Source organism: Diceros bicornis, chromosome 12, assembly GCF_020826845.1.
Source record: "Diceros bicornis minor isolate mBicDic1 chromosome 12, mDicBic1.mat.cur, whole genome shotgun sequence".
In the NCBI taxonomy this organism is placed as follows: domain Eukaryota; kingdom Metazoa; phylum Chordata; class Mammalia; order Perissodactyla; family Rhinocerotidae; genus Diceros; species Diceros bicornis.
The window spans coordinates 46,807,113-46,825,190 of record NC_080751.1 but is presented as its reverse complement, the minus strand read 5'-3'; the positions used below and the strand labels follow the sequence as shown (position 1 = coordinate 46,825,190).

At 39.8% G+C, this 18,078-nt stretch overlaps 1 protein-coding gene across 3 annotated transcripts in view; it reads left to right on the top strand.

Moving 5' to 3' along the window:
* The window catches only part of QPCT (glutaminyl-peptide cyclotransferase), a 47,777-nt gene that overhangs the window by 3,129 nt on the left and 26,570 nt on the right, over positions 1–18,078 (top strand). For 2 of the 3 annotated variants that reach the window (XM_058551420.1, XM_058551419.1), the window contains one exon: positions 16,098–16,133. Coding sequence is in view for 1 of the 3 variants with exons in the window: in XM_058551418.1 (XP_058407401.1) it covers positions 16,911–17,030 (120 nt within the window). In the remaining 2 variants the exon portion in view is untranslated. Of the gene's footprint in view, positions 1–16,097; positions 16,134–16,824; positions 17,031–18,078 lie in introns of those variants that run through there. The other variant, XM_058551418.1, reaches the window with a different exon arrangement.

The following is an 18,078-nucleotide window of genomic DNA, read 5'->3' as shown; positions in this document are numbered from 1 at the left end:
TTAATTATCACACCAGCACTGACCAGAGCAGAGGAGTTAGGGAAGTGGGCTCCCTCAATCACAGCCTGGAAACTGCAAACTGCACCAGCCCTCAGGAGCCGACTGGAAGGAAGGGGTTGGGATGGTACTTTGAAGACAGAGTTCAACCTAGGCTCTGCAATTGAGTAGTGCGTGCTTTTTCTTTTTTTTTTTTCCTTTTTTCTCCCAAAGCCCCAACAGATAGTTGTATGTCGTAGTTGCACATCTCTCTAGTTGCTGCATGTGGGATGCGGCCTCAGCATGGCCGGACAAGCAGTGCGTCAGTGCACGCCCGGATCTGAGCCCCGGGGGCCAGTAGCAGAGCGCGCGCACTTAACCGCTAAGCCACAGGGCCGGCTCCGAGCTGCATGCTTAGTCTCACTAAGAGTTGGTTTCCTTACCTGTAAAATGAGAGGCGATAATTACTTATCCATAGGGTTGTTGTGAGTAGTAAATGAGAAAAAGATGGACCTAATGCACTACACATGTGATAGGCATTAAAGGTGGTCTGCTTGGATTTGCATCATGATTCTACCATTTAACAAGCTGTGTGACCGTGGGTAAGTTAACCTCTGTGTGCTTCAGTCTCATCATCAGTTAGCTTGGATGATAGTAGTCCTTACCCCATGAGTTGTATAAGAACTAAATAAGATAAAACATGCAAAACACTTTTTTAAATACCTGGCATGCACACGGTGACTGCTCAGTAAATGTTGGCTATTATTATTTAGGTTAAAGAGGTAGAGCTTTTCAGGTCTCCCCGTGTCCTCCTATCCCGGCAGCATAGAGAAAGAAAGTTACTAAGCTTGATTCTATGGGGGGACGTTTAAAGTAATAACAAAGAGTTTAAAAGGAACAAGAATCCCTATGGCCATTGAATGAATTCCTTTTTACTTCATCAAAGGAAGATCCTGCCGCACAGGTCCTCAACTGACCAGAAGTCGTCACTGTGATGTTTTCTATACTAATAGCGTCAAGTCTTCCAGTGCAGGATAAAATCACTAAATGGTTTTATGTTTGTTGGTTTTATTTTTAATATAGTTAATCAGACTGTAATGACCTGAGCATTTTACTACAATTTGTACTCTGATCATACACCTCAAATTTCAAAATCTCAGGTATCTCCAGAAAGAATTCTGACTATATAACCCTAGACTTTAAACTGTCTCGTAGTTCCTTAAATGATGATGGAGTGTTTAGCCGAAGGCTAATTGATGGTAATTTAGCTTGTTTGTCTTTTTTCCTCGATTCCCTTTGAGTCCTTGATGGAGTGATTCAAAAAACATTTTTGAGAGGCTACTATGTGCAAGGTATTTGATAGAATGTATAGGTGAAACAACTCGTGTTCTCAGGAACCTAAAGTTTATTAGCTAAGATATGTGGAAACCTATGGTACAGAGAAGAGATTAAAAAAATAAGTAGGAGGAGGGCCGGCCCCGTGGCTTAGCAGTTAAGTGCGCGTGCTCCGCTGCTGGCGGCCTGGGTTCAGATCCCAGGTGCGCACCGACACACTGCTTCTCCCGCCATGCTGAGGCCGCGTCCCACATACAGCAACTAGAAGGATGTGCAACTATGACATACAACTATCTACTGGGGCTTTGGGGGAAAAAAAATAAATTAATCAAATTATTAAAAAAAAAATAAGTAGGAGGCAAAATAAATGGTTGGAAAATGTAAGAGAAATAGACTTACCCTTGACCTGGGGAAGGCTAAATGCATAGGAAAAGAGGCTTTTAGCTGGGCTTTGAAGAAAGAGTAGGATTTGGAAATATGGGGCAGAGGAATGGGAGAAAAAAAGAAAATTCTAAGAGGAAGCAACAGTGAACAAAGACACATAGGTGTGAAAACATGGGGCACATTTGTGGACCAAACAGTTCAGTTAGGCTGAGCCATATAATTCACAAGCTATAAAATTCACCTTTTTAAAGTGTACAAGTTACTAGGTTTTAGTATATTCACAAAGTTACACAATATCACCACTATCTAATTTCAGAATATTTTCATCACCCTCAAAAGAAACCCCATGCCAGTTAGCAGTCACTCCCCGTTACCCCCAGAGGTGGCTGGCCCACCCAGTGGGCTCCCCACAGAGTCACAGGTGCTTGCAGTTGGAAGCCCTCAGGTGGACAGGCACAGGAATGGTGAGTGGAGGGGTTACTGGCAGGGCACCTGCTGCATCTGCTACACAGGGCTTCACCTTCCATCTTATAAATCTGTATTACTAGCCTTGCTCTCTTTCTCTAACCACCTGAATGTCCCACAGAAAGATCACAAATTCAAAGTGTCCCTAACTGAACTCATCTTTTCCCTGAAACCTGTTCCTCTTCCTGTATTTCCAATTTTGTACATAGTACCTCCATCTATTTAGTAATCCAAGGGAAACTTCTTGGTCAGCCTAAACTCCTTTTCCCTTGTTCTCCAAATCCAATTGGTGAGCAAGTCTTACCAATTTCATACCATCATGCTTCCTGTGTTGTATGTGCTTTTGTCTTTTCCACTACTACTGTCTTAGTTCAGGCCTTCATTAGCTCTCAGCTAATCTACTGAAATGACAGTCTAAGAGATTTCCCTACCTTGAATCTTCTCTTCTTTAATCCACTTTCCACTCTGCCACCACAATGATAGTTCTAATATGCAGAATTGGTCCTATGATTCTCTGAACCTAAATCCTTCAATAGCTAACCAATGCTTTCATTGTGCAAGATTTTTAGCATAATGTATACTGTGCCCCCTCTTGCTTTCTGTTACTGCTACCCCCTGTTCCTCACATATCTAACATCTCAAGCAGTGGTGGACTGCTGGCAGTTTCCCACTGTGCTTTTTTTTTTTTTTTTGATGAGGAAGATTAGCCCTGAGCTAACATCCGTTGCCAATCCTCCTCTTTTTGCTAAGGAAGATTGGCCCTGGGCTAACATCGGTGCCCAACTCCTTCTACTTCGTACGTGGGACACCTGCCAAAGCATGGCTTGATAAGTGGTGTGTAGGTCTGTACCCAGGATCTGAACCTGCGAACCCCAGGCCGCCAAAGTGGAGCATGCTAACTTAACCACTACACCACCTGGCCGGCCTCTCCCCACTGAGCTTTTGCTCATACTATACCCATCTCCCCCTTTTCCACCTGGTAAGCAGTTTCAAGACTCATTCAGCCAAGCTCTCATCTATGAGGCCTTTCCTGTCCACTTCAGGGCCAGATGGGAATAATCATTGCCTTCTTTGTGCTCCAGACATGCTCTTTCCACAGTACCTGTGACACTTTATCACACAACTATCTCTCTCACTAAACTGTAAGCTCCTTGAGAGCAGGGGCCACGTCTAATTCATCCCTATATCCAGTGCAGAATGCCTTGCACCGTCTTAGTGCTCCACTGAGATTTGGGAGTTGTTGCATAGGGTGGAGAATGAAACAATGAGAAGGGATGAAATTACCCTGCGGGGAGACCAGGGGCATGAATTAAATTTATTGAGGTCCTGCTGTGCTGAAGGAGGCAGCATTCTACGTTTGACTCCAGAGCCTCTGTGCTTTTCACTAATCATGTAAGGACTGAAGAAGTTCCATTCTATTTGGCAATAATAAGTTAATAATTTGTTGACTCCGGTGAGAGAGGTGTCAGGAGAAGATTGAAGGCCGAAGCCAAACTGCAATGAATTGAGAAGGTAAATGGAAGGTGAGAAGAGGACATGGAGAGTACCCTGGTGGTTCTCAGACTTTCACATTTCAAGGACCAATACATTTATAAAAAATTGGAGGCTAACCAAGTTGCCAACTTCTTTTTTTTTGGTGAGGAAGTTCAGCCCTCAGCTAACATCCATGCCAGTCCTCCTCTTTTTGCTGAGGAAGACTGGCCGTGGGCTAACATCCGTGCCCATCTTCCTCTGCTTTATGTGGGACGCTGCCACAGCATGGCCTGACAAGCGGTGCCTCGCTGTGCACCCGGGATCCGAACCCGGGCCGCCAGCAGCGGAGTGTGCACACTTAACTGCTACGCCATGGGGCCGGCCCCCGCCAACTTCTTGTTTTACCAACTAAGGACATTAAAATAAAGCAAGACCTCAAAATCACTAATCATTAGGGAAATGCAAATCAAGACTACAGTGAGATACTACCTCACACCCATCAGGAGGGCTGCTGTCAAAAAACAGGAAATAAGCGTTGACGAGGATGTGGAGAAATTTGAAAACTTAGGCACTGTTGATGGGAATGTAAAATGGTGCAGCTGCTATGGAAAAAAATATAGCAATTCCACAAAAAATTAAAAATAGAATTACTGTATGATCCAGCAATTTTTCTTCTGGATATATATCCAAAAGAATTGAAAGCAGAGTCTCGAAGAGATATTTGTACACCCATGTTCATAGTAGCATAACCCACCCAAATGTCCATCAATGGATGAATGGATAAACAAAATGTGGTGTATGCGTACAATGGAGTATTATTCAATCTTAAAAAGGAAGGAAATTCTAGCACATGCTACAATATGGATGTACCTTGAGGACATCATGCTAAGTGAAATAAGCCGGTCACAAAAAGACAAATACTGTGTGATTTCACTTACATGAGGTACCTAGAGTAGTCAATATAGAGACAGGAAGTAGAATGGTGGTTGCCAAGGGATAGAGGGAGGAGGGAATGGGGAGTTATTGTTTAATAGGTGTAGAGTTTCAGTTTTGCCAGATGAAAGAGTTCTGGAGATAGATGGTAGTGATGGTTGCACAAGAATGTGAATATACTTAATGCCACTGAACTGTACTCTTAAAAATGGTTAAGATGGTAAATTTTAAGTTAGATGTATTTTACCACAATTAAACAACAAAACAACGGAGCAAGACAATAAAAAATAAACTCAGTAACCTATATCAACTATTACGTTAATTCAAAGAAATATGTAACATCAAATATAAAGGAAGAATATAAGAGTAAAGATCAGCCTTTTGATTAAATACAATTACCTTATTAACAAAACATATTTTTCGTTAAGAAAAATTTTGCAATGAACTGAATAAGCATAGTCATGCACAGGCATTAATATGGAACTGGCATTTGGAAACTAATGATGTTAATTATATTAAAAAATGGAGGCAAAGGGAAAGAGGGCAATAATTAAAGAAGATAGCAGGGTCAAGGGAGGATCATGGTCTGCCTGTCATTACTGGTTAGGCTGTACTATTACATACTATGATGAGTCAAATATTTCTTCATGTTTCTGGTAGGTACTACTTTGAATAATCATAAGGTATTTGGTTTCAGACATTTAATATTTTATTGAGAACTTCATATGCTACCAGGTCCCTGCTCTTGTAAGGATTGTATTATCAAGGTTTTTTACAAATGTAACGCATATGCTAAAAGTGTGTGTGTGTACTATAAAATAATAGCATTATGCAACAACCTGCATAATTTAATAAAGATAAACATATGAAATACTTGCACTCAGAGATGTGTTTAATCAGGTTATTAACTAGCTACTATACCATGTTTCCCTCGTATTTTCAGTGTAAAAATCTTGAATAATAATTTTTACCATATCCTATATATGGCACGGTCCTGAATGTCATGTAGTTCCTGTCTGAACCATTAGCTTGTTTTCTGATTGGTATTCATTTTCTCTAATCTAAGAGTAGAATCGAAAGAAGGGGACCGTTTTGCCTTCGAGTGGGATGTGGATGCACAGTTCTTCTATGGTCACTTCCTTTTGCTTATGAAATTTCCTACCAACACGCTTTCTAAAATTACAACTTTGCTTCTTCCTAATTTGTAATACGGATCTAACCCTAGGCTATTAGAAGGATGTTCTTGGAGGATTAAACAAATATATTAGGAAAGGCAATTATTCAATCTCTTTTGCTTTCTTACAAATCTCTAAATTCAAATTTTAGTGTTCCCCATAATAGGTATGTGACTTACTGAGTGACAGCCACAGAAGATAAAGGTTTGGCCAGTGACAGAAGGGGATTAGTCTTACTAAAATTGTATGCTGACTAATTTAAGCTTCTTTCAAAGGGAAATTTGGGTATGCTCTTGGCCTGGTGCTAATGATGAGCTCTGTTGAAATGCTTTTTCAGATATTAAAATTGAAGGTGGATTAGTTCATCTAATTTATGATGGTCTGAACAATGGAGTATAGATAAACCATAGGGGTTGAAAGGAATTTTTATGACCACAATCTGAACTGTCTTAGAGTTACTTAAACCCTTGAAATACTTTGCTAGTGTTTTCAGATGTATAAATAAAACAAACAGCATAAAGTCATCCTAAATTTAAACCTAAATTTAAGCAAAAATAAAGATATATGTAGAAACATATGTGGTTTAAGGCAGAATTCAGGTTATGGTATTATGTTGCAACTTTCCATTATTATTATTAATAGCTGTACGTGGCATAGTTAACTTGTTTTTTTTAACAACTGTTGCTATTTTTTGTGAATTTGTGTCATTTTTGTTCGCTTTCTTAACGTTCTATTTTTGAATCCTGTGGAAAGAAATTTTAGAGCCTTTCTTCCTCTTTCATTTGAGACTGCTGGGCCTAACCTGAATCTTAAAAACAAGCATTTTTTTTTTTTTGGTATGATTTGAAAACTGCTCTTGGAACGATTTTTCTTACATGAAAAGTCAGAAAGGGCCTAATTAACAATCACAATGCTGCTTCAAGATTACAGAATTGAGAGAAAGAGTGCTTTTACAGTTAAGTCTGATTACAATCTGTATAGCCTGATCAGTAGAAAAAACTTCACAAGTTCCTATCATTAAAACATAGATAAATAGTATATACTACCTTGGAAAATCCGTAAATGACCCCCAAACAAAAGACAACCAAGCACCTCAGTCTTGACTTTAGATTATAGTAATTTACATTTTAGCATTTAAATTTTTTGGAAAAAAGTTACCTTTTCCCCTTCTAATAGATATGGTATTAAACATCTGATTAAAGGAGAGAAAGCAATACAAAATGAATATTCTGCTTAAAACTTGCAAATAAAGTAATTTCAAAAGTTTTTGGTTTTACATTCAGTAAAAGCTTACCTCAGAATATTAAAAATTAGATTTAACTAGCTACTTAAATTTTCTCCTTTGAGAACTGGAAAAACTTGTATGTTGGAGTAAAAGTACACTGCCTGCAGTTGACGTGGCTTTGCATCTCCCTAGGCAGGTTACTTAACCTCTCTATGCTTCAATTTTCTTATCATTAACAATGAGGATAATAATAGCTCTCATCATATTAATTTATAGAATTAGAGTCTGAAAAAATGTATTTTTAGGGGCCAGCCCCGTGGCTAAGTGGTTAAAGTTCCATGTGCTCTGCTTCTGTGGCCTGGGTTCTCTGGTTCGGATCCCAGGTGCAGACCTGCTGCACTCATTAGCCACGCTGTGGCAGCGACCCACATACAAAATAGAGGAGGATTGGCACAGATGTTAGCTCAGGGCTAATCTTCCTCAAGCAAAATAGAAAGAGAAAGATTGCCAACGGATGTTAGCTCAGGGCAAATCTTCCTCACCAAAAAAAACCAAACAAACATATTATTGACATACTTAGCATCCTTGAGCACATTTTATTTTATTTTTTTTGGCTGAGGAAGATTTGCCCTGAGCTAACATCTGTTACCAATCTTCCTCTTTTTGTATACGAGCTGCCACCACAGCATGGCCACTAACAGATGAGTGGTGTAGGTCTGCACCTGGGAATCAAACCTGGGCCACCAAAGCGGAGCATGTGGAACTTAACCACTAAGCCACCGAGGCTGGCCCCTTGATCATATTTTTAATTTACACCATAAAAATTTAGCTAGTAACTTTGAATGGAAACTAGTTCTTGAGCTAACAGCTTTTCATCTTTCACATATTATCATTAATATATTCCAGAAATTGGTGCTTTGTTGCCTTATTTGATCCTATAAGATGCAAAAAAAATTTAACATAGCATTTTTTTGAGTAAAAAGTCAAAATGTATATATCTATAAATATATATACATCCACTGTATATGTATATACTCTCCATAACACTCAGTTGATTGAAACTTCGCATTACAGTCCGTTTTGGTATTGTCCATCCTGTGAGCTGTAAAGAGAGGAAGTTTCTCTTTGGTTCTTCATCTCTTGATTTGTCTCTACCCTCATCTCCTTGAGAGGATTAAAATTCCTTACTAAAGATTCATTTCTTTGGATATTAAAGGCTTTTGGTTTTCAGAGCCTGCAGAAAAAAACTGATAAAAAAAGCAGTAGAAAATTAGTAAAGGAGTGAGAGGAATTTTGTTTGGAGGCAAGATTAGGGTTGGTGAAAGGAATTGGGGTTTATGGGGAATGTTCTCCTCCCCTCCGCTCCTCTGAGAGGAGAGTGAACTGTTATTCTAAAGGGCTGGGAAGGGAGAGGGCTAGAAAACCAGAGGAAAGAAGATTTTTTCCTAATTTTTATTGCCACCTTGACTTGACCTCTGATCTGGTGACAGGAGTTGGGAAGATTTACAGGAAATCTGGATTGCGAGATTTCTAGGAACAGCAAAAGTCTGACTCTACTGCAGAAGCAAACATTTTATTTTGTCATTCTGTTATTGAAAGTAGTGGTGGACAGATTTGGGCAGGGATATGATGTGGGCCTCTTTATATTCTCTGTGGCTATTAAGGGAACAAAGGGCAAGGTGATTCAGTGTGAGGCTTGTGCAGAGGCAAAAAGTGAGGGGAAAGACAGGGGTTTTGAATCCAAGCTGCCTACTTCGTGGTTTGTCTAGGCCTGGCCTACTTTACTGATCTTTTTTTACCATTACCCTCAGGGCCTTACAAAATAACAACATGATTACTAATGTTATCGTTAATCTGATTGTATGGTTTTTGCTAATGTATTTTTCAGGGTGTGTGATTAATGCAGTGGTTCTCAGCCCTGCTAGAATCACCTGGAGAGTTTTAAAGAAAACTGATGTCCAGGCCACACACCAGACTAATCACATCAGAACCTCTAGGGGTGGTACCCAGGCATCATTATCTAAAAAAAAAAAAAAAAAGCTTTCTAGATGATTCCAACATGTAGTTAAAGTTAAAACCATTGGCATAATGTATTCTCTCTCCCAGGTAAAATAGCTTTAACACAGCCATTCTCAAATGTTTTGGTCTCAGGATTCCTTTACGTTAGTAACAATTACTGATGACCACAAATAGCTTTTGTTTATGTGAATTATGTCTATTAATATTTATTGTATTGAAAATTAAAACAGGCATTTTGTAAATATTTAATTATGGATTTATTTAAAAATAAAAAATCCATTACATGTTAAGTAACACTTTTTTTTTTTTTTTTTTTTTTTTTTTTTTTTTTGTGAGGAGATCAGCCCTGAGCTAACATCCGCCAATCCTCCTCTTTTTTTTGCTGAGGAAGACGGCCCTGGGCTAACATCAGTGCCCATCCTCCTCCACCTTATATGGGACGCCGCCACAGCATGGCCTACCAAGCAGTGCGTCGGTGCGCGCCCGGGATCCGAACCAGCGAACCCCGGGCCGCCGCAGCGGAGCGCGCGCACTTAACCGCTTGCGCCACCGGGCCGGCCCCTAAGTAACACTTTTTTATGAAAAAAATTGCTATATTTTCCAAAACAAAAAGAATTTCTTGAGGAGATTAGCATTTGTGAACATTTAAAAAAAAATCTTTTTAGTGTCTGACTTATTAGAAAACAACTAGATTTGCTTATGCTTTCAATCTGCTGTGATATGTTATTTCAGTTGAAGTATATGAAGAAAATTCAGCCTCACACTGACACGTAGTAGGAAAAAGAAGGAGTATGTTAATAGCTTCTTCAGATAATTATGGATAATCTTACTAAATCAAAATGTGACAAATGGTAATGTCATAAAAGTTAGTTGCAATGTGGAATCTGAAACCACATAAATAAAATTTTTTACTCCATTACATTAAAATCCAAATCTCTCATATTTTTTTAAAACATTTTTAAATTTTTATTTATTTATTTTTTTGTGAGGAGATCAGCCCTGTGCTAATATCTGCCAATCCTCCTCTTTTTTTGCTGAGGAAGACTGGCCCTGGGCTAACATCCATGCCCATCTTCCTCCACTTTATATGGGACACTGCCACAGCATGGCTTGCCAAGCAGTGCATCGGTGTGCGCCTGGGATCCGAACCGGTGAACCACGGGCCACTGCAGCAGAGAGTGCCCACTTACCTGCTTGCGCCACTGGGCTGGCCCCTAGTCTCTCATATTTTGAATGAATCTTTTCTCTGTGATTGGGCATTGAGCATTTGGAAAATATTGGTTCCCTGAGTTATGCAGATATTCCAAATGTTGACCATTTCATTATGTATTATAAAAAAAATCACATCTGTTAAAATAACTGACTTTGTCAGAAAAGTTGTTACATATCACAAAACTGTCAAGCTTATGGTAGCAGAAACAAGTTTTCTAAAATTCCAGTTTTCACTTGAAAGATCCAGTTTTATCATTGGCAATAAATACTGTCATTATTTTCCTTGAAGGCATAGATACACTTTATTCATTTTCAAACAAATGTCTGCTAAATATCCAGGTCTGCATAAACATAGGTTATTAGTCAATTATTCTTTCAAGTAAAAGTAGAATTTTATGAAAAAAGCAGATAGTTCACCATGCATCTCAAACAATTGTACAAGAGCTTTTCCCTGAGACATAGTTGTCCTTCAGTATGCAGCAGAAGTACTTTATTTGTATCTCCCATATTGTCATGCAGAATATAAAAAGATTCATACTCTCCACTTCTGCTTCCAGTCAGGATGGAGTAACAGGGACTAGAGTTATCATCCCATTTTGGAAAAAATATATCAAACAATGATGTTCAAATATTGGAAAACAGGCATTACAGGAGAGTGATGAAAGGGAAACAAACGAGATGAGCCAGACACTTTCTCAGCTTGAGAGAGTTTCCAGGATGTATTGCAGGTAGGAGGAATCAAAACAGAGCCAGGTGGTCTCTGTGAGATGAAAAAACAGAGTTGAGAACATGGGAAGGTCAGGTGGCTAGAATTTACAGGACAGAGTATGGGAGGAAAGAAAGGGAGCTTCATGGAGAGAGCACCTCAGAGATCAGTAAAGGTTTGTCCAGGAGTCTTCAACTGCGTATGGTCAGCACGTACATGTGAGGAAACTATCCAAGGTGGTGGAGAGAACTATCAAAAAGGAGCAGACGTAACAAGCTCCAGAGCACACATAGGATCAGGAATATTTTATGTTTCCACCAGTAAGAGTGGAAAAACCTCAAAATACAAGGGGCAAAAAGTAGAATACCCAGAGAGAATTGATTCAGTAGAAGGTCAAATTATACCTGGATTACAGGCTGCTGTGCTCCAGCCTAACAAAACTTAAAAGCAAACCTCCAAAGGCTCAAACTGTTTTCAACTCAACTGTGTCTCAGAACAAAGATATTTAAAGGAATGCAAACATGCCCAGCACCCAAAAAACTAAAATTCACAACATCTCATATTTAATAAAAAAATTATCAGACATGCAAAGAACCCGCAGTGAAGAGAAAAATCAACCATTAGAAACAGACACAGAAATGACACAGATGATAAATTAGCAGATAAGGATATTAAAACAGTTGTCATAACTATATTCCATGTGTTCAAGAAGGTAGAGGAAAGGTTGAGCATGTTAAAGAGAGACAAGGATAGTTTAAAGAAAATCTAAATCAAACATCTAGAGAAGGAAAAAAGCAATGTCTTGGATGAAAAGTACACTGTATGGAATTAACAACAGATTAGGCACTGCAAAAGACAAGATTAGTGAACTCAAAGACATAGAAATAGAAAATATGCAAATGAAATAGACAAAGAAAACCAGAAAAATAAAGAGAGCACTGGTGAACTGTGGGAAAACTTCACAACTTAATATGTGTGTAATTGGAGTCCCCAAAGGAGGAGGGGGGATAAAAATACTTGAAGAAATGGTGGCTAAAAGTTTTCCAAATAGATGAAAACTTAAAACCCACTGATGCAAGAAACTCTATGAACCCCCAGCACAAGAACATAAGGAAAATTCCACCAAGGCATATCATAATCAAATTGCTTAAAAACCATGATAAAGAGAAAAACCTTAAGACAAACTGACACACGTTACATGCAGAGGAACAAAGATTAGGATGATAGCCAAATTCATCAGAAACGAAGCAAGCAAGAAAACATTGGAGAAACATCTTTAAAGTACTGAAAGAAAAAAATCTATCAACAGAATTCTATACTCAGAGAAAATATCTTTCAAAAATGAAGGCAAAATAAATTTTTTTCAGCATACAGAAATTGCCACCATACCTGTACTACAAGAAATGTTAAAAGACATCCTTTAGGCAGAAGGAAAATGATACCAGATGGACATATGTATCTACACAAAGGAAGAAAGAGTATCAGAAATGGTAAATATGTGGGTAAATGAAAAGGACTTTAAAAAATCTTATTTTAACAATCTCTTTGAAAGATAATTGCTTAATGCAAAGATAATAACAATATGTTGTGGGGTTAATAACATATTTAGAATTAAAATATCTGACAACAATAGCAGAAAGACTACGAGGGGCAAAGAAGTATAGTATTGTGAGGTTCTTGTACTGTACATTAAGTAATATAATAATTCTTGATGGTAGACAGTGATACATTAAAGATGTATACTATAAATCCTGAAACAACCACTAAAAACAAAACAGCTATAGTTGACAAGCTAGCAAAGATGATAAATGAAATAATAATAATTAATTAATCCAAGATAAATCAGAAAAAGTGGTAAAAATGAACAAAGAACAGATGGAACAAATAAAAAACAAATAGCAGAGTGGTACATTTAGATTTGACCATATCAATAATCACATTAAATATAAATAATCAAAACACCCCATTTAAAAGCCAGAGATTGTCCACTTGGATAAAAAAGCAAGACCTAACTATATGTTGCCTACAAGAAACCCACTTCATATATAAAGAAGAAAATAGTTTAAAAGTAAAAAGGATGGAAAAAGCTATACCATGCTAACACTAATCAAAAGAAAGTTGGAGTGGCTATATTAATATTAGGAAAAAAGTAGATTTCAGAGCAAAGAATATTACTAAGTATAAAGAAGGTCATTTCATAATGATAAAGGGGTCAATTTGTGAAAAGGACATGGCAATCCTAAACATTTATGCACTTAATAAGAAAGCTTAGGGGCCTGCCCTGTGGTGTAGCAGTTAAGTGCGTGTGCTCCGCTGCTGGTGGCCCCGGGTTCAGATTCTGGGTGCACACCGACGCACCGCTTGTCAGGCCATGCTGTGGCGGTGCCCCATATAAAAGTGGAGGAAGATGGGCATGGATGTTAGCCCAGGGCTGGTCTTCCTCTGTGGGAAAAAAAAGAGGAGGATTGGCATGGATTTTAGCTCAGGGCTGATCTTCCTCACACAAAAAAAAAATAATAAGAAAGCTTAGAAATACATGATATTAAAATTAATAGGACTGAAAGAAGTAGGAAAATCCACACAGAGATTTCAACACCACTCTCTTAGTAATCAATAGAACAAGTAGCCAGAAAATCAGCTATTATATGGAAGATTGCAGGAACATTATCAACTACCTTGACCTAATTGACATTTATAGAACGCTCTACCTAACAACAGCAGAATACACGTTCTTTTCAGAGCAGAAGGAATATTCACCAAGATGGATCAAATTCCTGGTTATAAAACAATTTGCAAAAAATTTTAAAGGATTCATCCATACCAGCTCTGTTCCCTGACCATGATGGAATTAAATTTGAAATCAATAACAAAAAAATATCAGGGAAATCCTCAACTATTTGGAAACTAATACAATTTAAATAACCCATGAGTAAAAGATGGATATGTTCATTCTCTTGATTGTGGTAATGGTTTTATGGGTGTAACTGTATGTTAAAACTCATCAGAATGTATACTTTAAATATGTTCAGTTTAAAATATTCTAATTATATCTCAATAAATCTGTTAAAAAAAGACATATACTCAAGGGTTGAGATTTAATAACCACAATTTTTGCTGCTTTGTCAATGGTATTCTTAAGTGAGACTGACTCTTTTTCTTTTCTTTTATGTTTCTTTTTCTTTTTACTGTGCACGCAATGAAGAATTCAATGACTACAAGTACTGCTTTGTTTTTTTCAATAGTACAGTTTTGCGTCCTGTCTCAGTAAGTGCTAAGGTGCCAGCGGTTTTACGCACTACTGCTTTTTCAACATCAGTGCAAAGTTAATAGAGTAAAAAAAACCAAGTCTTGCTTTTGTATTATTATAAAAATTGATTTGACCTTGTGGGCATCCAAAAGGTCTTGGGGAATCCCCAGGGGTCTATGGATCACATTTTGAGAACTGCTGTTTTAATAGAACTTTCTGGTCATTACTGCTTTAGTCCAGTGGTGTCACTTTAAAGATGGGACTAGGTATATGAAGATCCTGCCATGGCAACTGCATGGGGAAGATCTTTTTTAGCACTTGGGTCCTTGATGTGCTTCAAATCACAGTATAGTATCTATACTATAGCAAAGATGAAAACCACTCCACTTATAACTAGTACTATCAATGCATACACAACTAATTTTTTTTCCATGATGAAAACAGCCCCTGGAATTGCTTAATTATGGGTTTAGTCATGGGTTATCTTCCATAGGAAGAGTCTGAAGAAAGGAAAAGTTGCAGTAAGGAAAAAAATAGCAGTTATAAGGGATTTCTGAAAGTTTCCAGAAGGAAGGAGGGGAGAAAAGAAGAATGAGTGAAGGAAAGAGGAAGAAGGATATTTAGTGTATAAGCCACAAGAAAAGATACAAATAAAGAAGGTAGGGATACATAAATAGAAAGTAGTGTTGGATTTGTAGATTTATGGAAAGTTGTCAGAAAAGCCAAAACGTGTAAAAAACGATTTACTAAAATCAGCTTCAATTACTATGTAAAATGTTCTAGGTTTGTATGAGATACATCATATGGATGCATTTGTTGTGGATACAGAGATGCACTGATCAGATCCTTCAGGGAAGGTCTTGTGCTCCAGCTGTTGGTGTGCCGTTGGCAGACAGCTCTGGCTGTTAGCTCCTTTGGCTGCAGAGAGCTGCTTGCAGGAAGTCACCCCATTGAGGTGGGGCCCAGCCATTGTGGCTCACTATGGGACAACTGACAGGCGATTTCAGCTCCAGGGCTCCCGGTGGGATTGGGTGAGGCTGTTGGGGTAGGGGGATTTCCCTGCTAACTTTTCCCTCTGCCTCGCCCTGTTCCTCCATCTCCCTCCCTCAGGGGTTTGTCCCAAGGGCACTCCCCAATACACATCCTGCATGCTAAACTCTGTCTCAGGTTCTGCTTCCTATAGATCCCAAACTGCAACAGCATCTTATTGAATTAAATGTAACCAGAATTGGAGAACTCTAGGGAATAGAAAATCACCATCAAATTATGTGTTAACATTTTAACTCAAGTGTTTCCCTATTTCTTATTTTGAATTGCGTTTATGTTTAGCATGATATTATCTTTAACATTTTGTTTCATATAGGTTTGCTATTTCCACCTTCCCTTTCTTATAGGAATCATACTGTGGAAAAATAAAAAGGTAATAAGGTAAGAAAAACAATTAGGTTATTTCTTACCCAGCCACTCAGGAAACCCACTATTTCAATGTTGGCCTAAGCAGCAAGAGAGGAAATATGTTGAAAGGTGTGATAGTGGTTTTGTTCTGAATATTGTACCAATAGAAGGTTCTGAAGTGGTCTGAATATAATAAAGAAGCTATTTAATTTTGGTTAAGCCTGAAGATATAAATTGTCATTCAAAACTCTCAGACGTGAATATGATTAGCAATTTTGAACATCAGGAAAGTAGACATTTCCATCCTGTCTTCCCCGGTAGCTCCAGAGGAGGGCAGAACAGTGTATTCCCAGACCAGCCCTCTCTTTTTAAACTCACTCTTACAACCAAGCCTAAGAAGATAGAGTGGGTGAACCTTCTGGCTGTCCCCATTACCTTCAGACCTTTGCTCTCTGCCACACCCTGATCCTCACTGTGGAAGAAAAAGAGGACGGCAAAGTAATTGTCCTGACAATTTAGACTAGAAACTAACAGACAAAATTTTTTTTCTAGGATTATCTCTATAGCAGTGATCTTTGATGTTACAAAGTAAGTACAATGTGTTTAGCTTTTCCTTTGAGGGGTATGTGTTGGAGAAGATGACTGCCTAAGGAGCCACTGTGAACATTTTAGATCTCATTGATTTCAGATGATTACTTCAACTATACTTCTCAATTTGGGAATATGATAGTCTGTCTCCTATAAGGCAAGGTAATTATTTGTGAGAAAAAAGAGAAAATGTATGATGGGCTGTTATAAAGGAAATACTTTGAGAGTTCCAGTTCAGGCTTTGCGCAGGGGGAGTCTTAGTTTCCTCATCTGTAAAATGGGATTAATATCTACTTCATGCGGTTATGAAGATTCAATGAAGGAATATCAAAAAAGCACCTAGGACAATGGCTGGTGCAGAAGTGTTCAGTAAATGTCGATTCCCTGTCCATCCTTTCGTATAGAACTGTGGGAAAACACTTCATAACCCCACAGGGTCTGATGAACCCTCCCACCCCTCTCTATCCCCAGTTAAGGCTTTGGAGATCATAAAAATGCCTCTTCCATGTCTCTTCCTTCCTTCCTTTCTTCCTCTCCATGACAAGGAAGTGGCCGTCTCTGTTCCCTTGGATTCGGAAGCTGTGCCTCCCAGGACAGCCCAGGGGAGGAGAGCTGCGGCTTCAGCCTGCGTAGCGCAGCGGGGAGGCGACAGGGAGGCGATGGGGAGGCGGGAGCAGTCGACCCAAGGGTGGAGAAGGGGGAAGGCTAAGGACGCGCGTTCCCGGGCTCGTGACCGCCGGCAGCCCGAGGAACCGGCTCCCAGACAGCTTCGGAGAGATGGCAGGCGGCGGGGACCGGTGCGTCGTGGGCACCCTCCACCTGCTGCTGCTGGTGGCCGCCCTGTCCCCGGCAGCCCTGGGGATCAGTCGGGGCGCCGCAGCATGGACCCAGGAGAAGGTGAGGGGCTGCTGCTGCGTGATTGTACCTGGGCAGCTCTTGCCGGGTGCGGGGACCCCGGGCCGGGTGAGCCGCACCTAGGCAGGGTGGGAGGCGGGGCAGAGCCGCGATCCCTGGTCCAGGCAGCCGTGCCCGAATCGGGTGCCCGGAGGAATGCGTCTCTGCGTCCTTGCCAGGATGACTCGCTGGCCTCGGGGCTGCTTTGGAGACGCCACGGGAGCTGAGTGATGTCACCGGCCTCCCCTCCGCTGTGGTCTGATGTGGGTACTGATAGGCACAGGAAGTGTGTCTTGCTGGCGGCCGCCCAGCAGGGAGGCGAGGGCTCATCGCCGCGCCGCCGCCCACTCGGGACCCGCGAGGCCAGCGGTCTCCGCGCTCCGCGGCCGCCAGGGTGCGGGGCGCGCCGGGGGTGTGCCCGTGGCTCCCCCACAGCTGCATCCAAGGACGCCCTCGGCACGTTGAAGTTTCCGTGCAGTCTCTGGATGGACATGTTATTGTATGTCTATTTTAGATTTTTAAGCGGAGCAGCTCTGAACGAGGGAGCTTAACTGGAGACCCGCTTTATTTTAAAATAATTTTTTTTCTTAAAAGAGAGTAAAATGCAATTGTCAGAGCAATGTATCTAGTTGTACGCGAAAATTTCGTATAAGGAACTTAGGATAAAAGTGATTTGCAAGTTTCCTGTGTATGAAGGAAATAGGTTCACAATTATTTCCCTTTCTTGTGTAACAATTTTGAAATCATGAAATTGCTAGGGACTTATGCAAATATTAATGGTATTGGAGTAAAATGGTATGCTTTTAAAGATACTAAGAAAAGCAGCAAAGTAAGGGGATATAAATTCTGACAGTGTTGTTGAACAGATCTTTTAAATGCTTACATTATGCCTGTATTTACTCACACGTTTGAAACACAGGGCACTCTAGTGAATGTACAGGCCTTGTGTTGGCTCCCAACCTGGCTCTCACCCAGCCACACCTATGTGTTTATGAATAGCCCACTTCAGTTCTCTGGGTTATGCTTAATTAGCTTCACCATTTCGGGGGCC